The sequence below is a fragment of the Pituophis catenifer genome, unplaced genomic scaffold (genome assembly GCF_029215685.1).
Source record: "Pituophis catenifer annectens isolate HBS135680 unplaced genomic scaffold, rPitCat1.0.hap2 SCAF_15, whole genome shotgun sequence".
Taxonomy (NCBI): domain Eukaryota; kingdom Metazoa; phylum Chordata; class Lepidosauria; order Squamata; family Colubridae; genus Pituophis; species Pituophis catenifer.
This window is the reverse complement of record NW_027256895.1, coordinates 17,932,609-17,942,906: the sequence shown is the minus strand read 5'-3', so window position 1 is coordinate 17,942,906 and position 10,298 is coordinate 17,932,609. Positions and strand designations below refer to the sequence as shown.

General features: G+C 36.3%; 1 protein-coding gene across 1 annotated transcript; it reads right to left on the bottom strand.

Annotated features, from left to right (window-relative positions):
* Positions 1-3,276: 3,276 nt before the first annotated feature.
* Positions 3,277-9,968, bottom strand: LOC139324509 (vomeronasal type-2 receptor 26-like). Its single transcript, XM_070954221.1, has 5 exons — positions 9,745-9,968; positions 8,395-8,686; positions 7,064-7,915; positions 5,144-5,270; positions 3,277-4,181 (listed from the first exon to the last, which is right to left on the bottom strand). The coding sequence occupies exons 1-5, from the start codon at positions 9,966-9,968 to the stop codon at positions 3,277-3,279; spliced, it is 2,400 nt and encodes a 799-aa protein (XP_070810322.1).
* Positions 9,969-10,298: the final 330 nt, after the last annotated feature.

Genomic DNA, 10,298 nt, shown 5'->3' with positions numbered 1-10,298 from the left:
TATACATAGCCATGACCACCCGGTCACATGACCAGCTAGCCACGCCCACCCAGTCACATGACCTCCAAGCCACACCCACAAAATAAGCCACGCCCACAGAACCGTAGTAAAGAAATTTAGAACCCACCCCTGGTTGGGGGTCACGACGACATGAAGAACTGTATTAAAGGGTCGCGGCATTAGGAAGGTTGAGAACCACTGCTCTATATCTTGGCATCTATAAACATTCAAACAATGCTCTTAACACTCATTGAAATTCAGACTATTTTACACATATCCCTTTGGCCATTTCTCCCTGAATACTTACATACTATCCTCAATGAGGTTGCTAGAAGGAGGTGTCTTGAAGTCCATCATCATTTGAAACAGGTAGAGCTGAGAAATGATGCCAGCAATGTTGATGTTCCTTGAGTGATATTGCTTGGGAAGGATAGGCAGAGGATTGGTGGTGCTGCATTTACTATGAGCAATGTTACACATAGAATAGAATAGAATAGAATAGAATAGAATAGAATAGAATAGAATAGAATAGAATAGAATAGAATAGAATAGAATAGAATAGAATAGAATTATTTATTGGCCAAGTGTGATTGGACACACAAGGAATTTGTCTTAGGTGTATATGCTCGCAGTGTACATAAGGAGGATAAAATACATTCATCACAAATAAAAAGATACAACACTTAGTGAAAGTCTAGGTTACTAATAAGCTATCAAATTGTACTAGGAAACAAATAAAAACAATATAAATTGAAAAATACAACCCCATGGCTATAGTAATAAGTGATAGATACTAGTAAGGAAGATTAATAATAATAATAATAATAATAATAATAATAATAATAATAATAATAATAATAATAATAATGTACCGGGACTTGCAAATTGAAGTTGAGTGACTGTGGAAAAAAAAGTTGTGTGTTGTCCTGATTGTAATTGGAGCCCTTGGAGCAATACCCAAAGGGCTACCCCACTATTTAGAAATTCTAAATTTGCTGGACTTGAACATTTTGACTTTACAAAAAACCACCTTACTCGGAACAGCTTACATCCTCCGACGATACCTTAACAGTTCCTAGGTCCTTGGTTAGGACTCGAGCTGCTGAGCTATTAACCAGCCTCAAAGGCTGTGAATCTCACTAAAGATTAAATAATAATAATAATAATAATAATAATAATAATAATAATAATAATAATAATAATAATACAGTCTTAGTAAATTATTTGACACTGTTGTGGGAATTAGTTGTTAAGCAGTGTGATGGCATTTGGGGAAAAAACCTGTCCTTGTGTCTAGTTGTTTTGGTGTGCAGTGCCCTATAGTGTCTTTTTGAGGGTAGAAGTTGAAACAATTTATGTCCAGGATGTGGTCCAAATTTTTTTGACCAATTTTTTTTTTGTGACCAAAACATTGATAGGAATGGTATAGACACACCATATAGAAGGAACCAATTCATTCTGGGACTTGTATCACTCATCCCAACATTTTATTGTCTTTCTAGATTCTTAGCTAAAGACCTAAAAAACTATCTGTATTTGTGTCAAAAGGATGGAAAGTTCATACTTTAAGATAAAAATCATAGGTTAACTTTAATTGCAAATGGGAACCTTACAAAGTCTATTGACAGTCCTCAATCCACTTAAACCGTGTCTCTTGACAATCATGTTCAGGTTATTATTGCCTTTATATTTGTTATTATTACATTTGAGATTATCACCAATTCAGAATAGCAGGCCCCATGGTTGGAAACTAATCAGAGAGAGAAGCAACCTGGAATTAAGGAGAAACTTCTTAAGAGTGAGGACAATTAACCAGTGGAACAGCTTGCCTTCTTAAATCGTGGGTGCTTTATCACTGGATGTTTTTAAGAAAAGACTAGGCAGTCACTTATCTGAAATGGTATAGGTTCTCCTGCTTGAGCACGGGGCTAGATTAGAAGACCCCCAAAATCCTTTCCAGCTCTTGTTCTGTTCATCTCTCAGAAGAAGTTGTCTCTGGTTGACACCAAGCCATAAAGGGATTTACATAGAATGAGAATGAGAGGAGCTCTCTCTGCGCTACCTGTGGTTTGCCCTAGATAACACACATGCATGAACAAAGTGAACTGACAAATCTTAGACTGCCAGAACTACTAGTGAAAAGCATTGAAGCTTTCTCTGGCTATACTGTATGTGCTTAAATAAAAAAAATAAATAAAACCCTTCACTTTCTTTTTTTTTCCTTTTTTAATTCCATTTTCTATATTACTTTAGTTTTCTTTCTGAGAAAATTTTCAATAGTATTATAAAAATGGTAATATCAATGAATGAAAATAGAACAATAAAACAGAGAGAAGAAATAATGTACATCCATAACAAAGGATAGATATATCACCAAAGAAGAGGCAATAATTGTTCAATGCCAACCTAACATAAGGCATTGTAAAACTGTGTTTTTAAAGATTTGTGAAATAGCATCAGGGTTAGGACCAATAATTTGATTGTACACTGTGGAAAGCAATTATGTTTGGAAGACTTAGTGATAAGAGGAAACCATAAAAGAAAATGATTGTTGGACACTATCAAAGGTAACACCAGCCGGAGCATAGAAAATAAAGAAATAGTAAAAGATCAGAAGATGTGGAGAGACGTATAGAAACACCATCAATCGGATTCAACTGAATAGATAATATCATCATCAATTTGGTTATTAAGTGAAGCAGTCACTAATTGAAACCATGACTATACAGATAGTTCTCGTCTTACAACTGTTTGTTTCATGACCATTCAAAGTTACAATGGCATTGAAAAATGTGGCTTATGACCATTTTTCACAGTTACAATCTTTGTAGCAATCCATGGTCATGTAATCAAAATTCAGATGCTTGGCAACTAGTTCATATTTATGACCATTGCTGTCCCCCAAGGTCATAAGATCACCTTTTACAACCTTCTGACTAGCAAGGGCAGAATCTGGGCAGCCAGATTCACTTAACAACTGGGTTACTAACCTATCAACTGCAGTGATTAACATCTATGACAAGAAAAGCCATAAAATGAGGCAAAACTCACTTAACAAATGTCTCACTTACCAACAGAAATTTTGGGCTCAGTTGTGACAGTAAGTCAAAGGCTATCTGTACTTATAATCTTACTTCAACTTTCCTTTGCTTTACAGACCTTTAGAGGTTGTAGATTACTCACAATTATTTTTTTAATCACTATCATAACTTGGAATGGTCAGTTTCTGACTAAGGCAGTTGCTAAACAACAACTATATCATTCATAATATACCATTCATTGTTTCTTGCCTTTCAGTAACTCCCTCTTATTGTTCAGATCAGGCCTCAGAAGAAGAATAAAACATTTGGGAAAACAGATGCAGCCCAATAACCCTGCACTGGAAGATAATATGGAAAAGATCTCCACAGCCACCATGTATTTTCCCTTGGTACTCAGATATGTTGGAAAGAACGACAGCCACACACTACAAAAACACAAAAGGCTGAAGAAGATAAATTTGGTCTCATTAAAAGAGTTTGGCAAATTCCGGGATAGAAAAGCCACACTGAAACCAACAACAGCAAGGAAAAGAAGGTAGAGTAAGACACAATAAAACATGAGAGTAGAGCCTTCGTTACATCCCAGGATGATTTCATCTGCCACTAAATTCATATCAGCATCTGGATATGGGGGTGAGGTTATAAGCCATACAGTACAGGCAAGGACTTGAATGAGGGAACAAGAAACAACAATGTAATTATCTAATTGTTTGCCCAGCCATCTCTTCATCTTGGATCCTGGCACTGAAGCCATGAATACGATCACCACGATGATGGTTTTGGCCAATATACAAGAAATGGCTACCGAGAAGACAATCCCAAAAGCAGGTTGTTGGAAAAGGCAGGTGACCTTTTCAGGTTGTCCAATGAATAATAAACTGCAAAGGAATGAGAGCACAAGGGAGACAAGAAGAAGGTAGGTGATGTTCTGGTTGTTGGCCTTGACTATGGGAGTGTCCTGGTATTTGATGAAGATCCCAAGTACCACAGTGGCAATGCAAGCAAAGACAATTGCTGTAATGGCCAAACTGGTCCCTAATGGATCTTCATAAGACAGAAAAGTTATGTGTTTTGGAAGACACAAGTCATGCTTGTTATTTGGATACTGTCCTTCTGGGCATGGGAAGCAATCATCCATGTCTGCAAAAGAAAATGCTATTATTACTGTGTGGAAGATTCTACATGAATCAAGACAATTAATGATTGTCTATATGACTCAGTCAATTAATATTGACTGAAGAGAGCTTAGCAAAATGGTTAATGCATAATATTTCAATGGGCGTCTGCCTAAGAATTATTTTTATTATTTTATTTATTGAATTGCTACACTGTCCTTTTCACCTAAATGATTCTGGGCAAATTATAGCAAAATAATAAAATAAAAATAAGTTGTAAAGCTGTTGGGAAATATTAAGAAATAAATTCTTTAACATAGTGAATGAAAGCAAACTGATGCAAAATTGGATCAATGTAATTTTGCAATTGTTATGATACATCATAAATTTCAGCAGACTAAATTAGGGTTTTGTTTACACCCATTGGTAGGATGAAACTACTTGTATGCAAATAAGAATACATATATGAAAGAGGAAAGAACCAATATCCAAACAAATAATTGGGTGTAGCAGCACATCAACCTCAGTGCTCATAACCAATGCTTTCTCATAGGGCCTTGACCTGGTTTTATCACCATCCATTAGGACAACATCTGTTTTATGGCTTAGAATACAAAGTTCCTTGTTTCTCAAATCCCTGGCAGGATAAGAAGAAGAAGAAGGAGAAGGAGAAGGAGAAGGAGAAGGAGAAGGAGAAGGAGAAGAAGAAGAAGAAGAAGAAGAAGAAGAAGAAGAAGAAGAAGAAGAAGAAGAAGAAGAAGAAGAAGAAGAAGAAGAAGAAGAAGAAGAAGACGGAGGAGGAGGAGGAGGAGGAGGAGGAGGAGGAGGAGGAGGAGGAGGAGGAGGAGGAGGAGGAGGAGGGAAGTTTGGTTTTATGTAACTCATCTAAATATTTTTCCCCTTATACAATTAGAACACATTCTCTTGAATACCCTTTCAAACTCATTTGCATGGACTAAGTAATCCTTTAAAGACAATACAATTTACCTTTATGATTTGTAATCCTTCCTTCTGGACATGGAAGGCACTCGTAGCAACAATATGGCTTTCCTTCTATTTTGACCCTACTAGAACCAGGATTACAATTATCATTACAGACAGAAATAGGTCTTTCCTGAAAGAAAGTGAAGAACAAAATGAAGAATAGGTTTGGAGCTATTGGCGTGCTATGATTTTTGTCAATAAGACATACATGCCATGAAGGAATTGCTCTTACTGAAACACAGATACAAAATGGCTGGTTTGTTGTTTTATATGCCTTGCTTGAAGGCATGAGAGTGAGACTTTATGAAACAATGTTAGCTATAATGGTATTGGTCTTTGCAAATAGGGAATAAAACAGTATCACAGACTTTTCCACCTTATCCTTAATAGTCTCTGCAAAATAGGTCCATCACTTTGTATAAGATATTATCTTTTTAGCACTGAATAGATGGTATTATTAGTTCAGTGCAATAATATTTGGGCATTTATATTTACTTTGAAGTGTTGTTCACCAACTAAAGTACTCTTTCTGGTTTAATTGTTTTAAGAAAAATGGAATGCAATTGTTCTCAAGCAATAATTTATTACTTTTTTCTTATTTAACTCTATGATGGACAAATTTATTGGAAGACCCTTTTTTCTCTTCTACCATTTTCAGGCAATACAGCAATAATAAATTGTGAGGGTCCTAGTGCAAGGTTGCAAGAAATAATAGCTGAAACTCAATTATCAGAAAATCATGGTATTTGCCAACAGGTCCCCCAAAATTGCAGATTTTTTTTTTCAATATTTGGGGGTACATCTTGATCATGCTGGGATAGGAAGGTCCACAGGACTACTTGATGAAAATGCACTGAGGAGTTCATCTTATCTTCAAATATATGAAGATATGAAATGGACATTATATACCTACAACTCTTAAAACTGAACATGCAGCACATTTCTGTAGTTAAATTCTGAGGTACTATTGGCAAGAGTAACCATCTGAAGGATTTCCCAGTTAAAGATAGGTGCAACTGATGCACAAAGTGAACTTCTGTAAACCCTCCTGACCACTGCTGCTATGTGCTGTTCAACCAGTAAAATGTCCAAAGATGCACATTAGTCTCTAGGGGAAAATGCATCCCATTACAAGAACAAAGGTGAAAATGTTGCAAATTCAGAAGGCCCAAACAGACATGGTACTCAGTCTTCTCAGGATTAAGCCAAAGTCTATTGCATCCTATTGAAACCCATACGGACTCAAGAATATGGACATCTTCACCTGCACACCATAGAGTTGATATGTGCAATTTGATATCATCATAACACAACACTAGTCCCTGAACTATTGCATGACTTCACTCAGTGCTTTCATGTAGATGTTAAGCAGGACAGGTAAGAGTGTTGAGCCCAGAGGCATCCCATAAATTAAAGTTTGCACGGGCAACTTCCTCCTGGCCACACTGATTGGGACAAGTAACATATTGAATTTAAACCACTGTTTCCAAATCCTAAAGAGTGCATACTGACTACGCTATTTAAGTAGAAATGCAAGGAACTACTTTTTAAACATTCAAAATGAGGATTGAACTATCTGCAAATCTATTCAAAATATATACTGTACCTGGTTAAATCTCGTGGGCCATATAATGGAACCCTCCTGCATGTTGAATGTTTTGGAAGAGAAAGAATTTGGGTTCACCCATCCAACTTTGACTTTTGTAAATGTGTTATTTGAGTAAGTGACCCAGTTGAAAATATCAAATCCTGCATTGATATGCCCATTGTCATCAAAGGAAATGTTCTCTCCAACACTGTTTTTAAAGAAAGTATTTCTCAAAAATTTATGGAGCTAAATTGGGGAGAAGGTAGAGAGAAAATGAAGTCATCTCTAGTCTGGAAAAAAAAAGTAAAACCATTTCACATTTAAATGGAGAGTACCTGCCATGGCTGTTCATGAAGTCCTTTTTGTCTTATCTTTTTCATCTTTACTCTCTGTTTTGACTTGGATGAAGTTACTTCATGCAAAACATGTGCCATAATGTAAACTGCATTGTAGATGCTGTAACTGTGGCCAGACATGCTTGTGTCAAACACGGTCCCAGGCAGAGTCTCCAGCTTTTCCTCCCCAGTGCAGATCTTCTCATGTCTCTCCTCTAGGGTGGAATATGAGAAATCACAATTAAAAGTATCTTTCCAGAAGATCCTGATAAACCCATCCCTATTTTCTGAGAGAGGATTTCTTTCCTTCAGAAATTTGTGGAATCCTCTAGGATAGTTTGTGTGAACAGCAAATGATAGAGCCCCATGGAGGAAATGTAGGTCCCAATCTCTGATAAAACCAGGAGATGCAAAATCCATCTGTGCTGTCATAATCCACACTCGACTCTCAAATGATACACCATAAAATTGTGCAAAAACGAACATTGACCTTAAGAAACTAATAGTATGTATTTCACCTTGTATAATAACAGTATTGGCAGTACTTCCTGTGACCATATGTGAAGTCTCAGACCATTTGATTCCTCTCTCAGGAATATGACTTGAAAAAGATATTTCGGGTAATTTTTCTAAGAAGTCTACACAGATTCCCTTCTGAGAGTAGATGGGAAGTATATCCTGTACAAATAAATCTGCATTGTCACCATTTGAAGCAAGCACACCAATCCAGGTCCACTTGAAACGCAGGAGTAATTCAAGAATGCCCATATAGTGATGGGTCACATTTGGAAACATCTGGTGGACGAAATCTTTGGTTTTGTCATTTATTACTGGAAAAGAGCCATAACTGATCTTAGGATAGAAATACATAGGAAAAGGTGAGACATCATGACAATCAGTATTATGATCGATTCAACAGCAAGAGAAGGCATTAGAACAAGGTTTTCTCTCCATTCCTCTCTATGTTACATTTAGCTGAAATTTGTATACTTCTTATTGTAAAAGAATGTAAAATATGCCTTCTCCAAAATCTATCTTGAATACTAGAATGGCAAGGAATAATATGGTTTTCAAAGTCCTTCAAAAAATATTTTGCAGCACATGAGTTCCTGGGATAAGAGTATGGATTGACTTACAGATGAGAAGATATGGAATGACCTCATTTATTACCTTCTGATCCTTCACATTACAAACATAGATTAAACAACCATCAAGTCATTGCAGGGAAAAAAAGTCAGAAGCTTTCCATTTTCTAATAGCCAGGCCCAAAATCATACTTAAATTTAAGGAACCTTGTTCTTCCTCATGGTCTTTTGACACGTACAACTAACCTGTGGAATTTTATAAGCGCTTAAAATGTTTGTCATGTAGAGACAAACTTGAGAATTAGGTCCCCCAATGACTCCCACAATGTTATTGTGAATATCACATTTGTAGTTGGGGATGAATTTGTCCTTTGTGGATAGAAGTTCCATCGAGGCAAGGTAGGTCCATTTTGCAAAAAAGTGGCTATTTAAAATGTGGAAGCCCAAACTCACATTGGGTAAGAGTTGGGTATTCTCACTGATTTCCTTCACAGCAAATACCAAGGCCAGGATGTGCTGGTAATTCTGAGTCAATAGCCTATATATATTAAAAAAAGAGTTTCAGGCTAGGTATTTTTTTTAGATGGTAACCCTCATTCTACCAAAAATAGTGCTGTGAAAATAAGACACTTCAAGACAACTCCATGGAAGTAAGGAGAAATTTCTGAACACTGAGAGCAATCAACCAGTGGAAAGGTTTTCTTCAGCAGTTGTGGGTGCTCCATTGCTGAAGACTTTCAGAAAGAGAATGGACAACCATTTATCTGAAATAGCTTGAGCAGGGGGGTAGGCTAGAAGAACTCCAAGGTACTTCCAACTCTATTATTCTCTGTTCTCTGGTCTACATTTTGGAAATTATGGTAGTTTGACAAACAAAGCTAGATTCCAAAAATATTACAATATAGCAATGTTCAGTTGACAAATTCCAAGCACCAAGAGAAATTCCTTGTATGCCCAATCACACTTGGCCAATAAAGAATTATATTCTATTCTATTGTACATATCCATATTTAGAGACAGTATGGGGCTCCCGCATCAAAACATAAGTCATAGTTTCCTTGATGGCTTTCACTTTTGCAATCTTTTGACATTAGAGGTAGAGCAATCAACCTCATTTACTGTAGAAAACTTATATGATGATGGGCAGTATTGCATTTCAATTAGACTAAAGATGTTACCTCTTACCTTTCACGGTCCTATCATCTCTCTCATAATCTACAGCTTTTGTATTTTTATGCTTCAATTGAATTCATTGAATTTAATTAGTGTTCCAGCTGATCCTACTAATATGAGAACCAAATAGTTGATCCCCCGCAATGATCCAACTTTGTACTTCTACATACCTATATATGGTTGCATCTCTAAGAATCTTGCAATCCCCTTCAGCAGAGTTCAAGAATTGAAAATCACCAAATGAGGACACAATTGCATGAATGATTGAACACATTTTTTATAATATTCTGCTTCCTTCCTCGTCTCTGTCCCCAAATTATAGATTTAAATATAGATCACATAAATAATTGGAGAATGTTATCTAGGTTAAAGATAACATGCATTTTATTTGCAAATAAACTACTTACTTATTCAACTACTTACACATGGTCATCAAAACTCTCCTCTGAAGGCCGCTTCTGAAAACTGATTGGGCTCAAAAAAATGTAGATCTGAGATAAAATGCCTGCAATGATAAAATCACCTGGCTGGTAATACTTGTGGAGAATAGGAAGAGGTTCACCAACAGGACACTTAGCAATAGAAACCTTACTTGAGGCATGAGGAAGAGTCACAATAACTATGATCAGGGCCATGGATATTACCATTTTGTCTGAGAGATTTCCTGCCTTGTTCCAAATTGTCTGCTCCATCATTCAAATGTGAATGTTGGAAATCAAAAGGCAACATTCATCTTCTCCAAGAATGTTGCTAGAACTCTGCAACCTTGACCAACAATGATCACAGTGGTGAAATTCTACCTGTCTCTACTATCACTTTTGTATCAGACATAAAGCATTAGTATGGATAACTGTTGAATTATCCTATTGTCCATAGGGAATATTTAAAGTCCTGTAAAAATAACCTTAATAATGATTATTTCATAATTGTAGTGGGATGGAGAAATAAATACCAATTTGGAATTATGAGATCTAAAA

Coding starts and splice junctions, on each gene's coding strand:
- LOC139324509 (XM_070954221.1), bottom strand. CDS start 9,968: ATGGTAATATCCATGGCCCTGATCATAGTTATTGTGACTCTTCCTCAT. Junction 7,916..8,394: donor GCGCTTATAAAATTCCACAG/GTTAGTTGTACG, acceptor TTCTATCCTAAG/ATCAGTTATGGCTCTTTTCC. Junction 4,182..5,143: donor AAGGATTACAAATCATAAAG/GTAAATTGTATT, acceptor TTTCTTTTGCAG/ACATGGATGATTGCTTCCCA.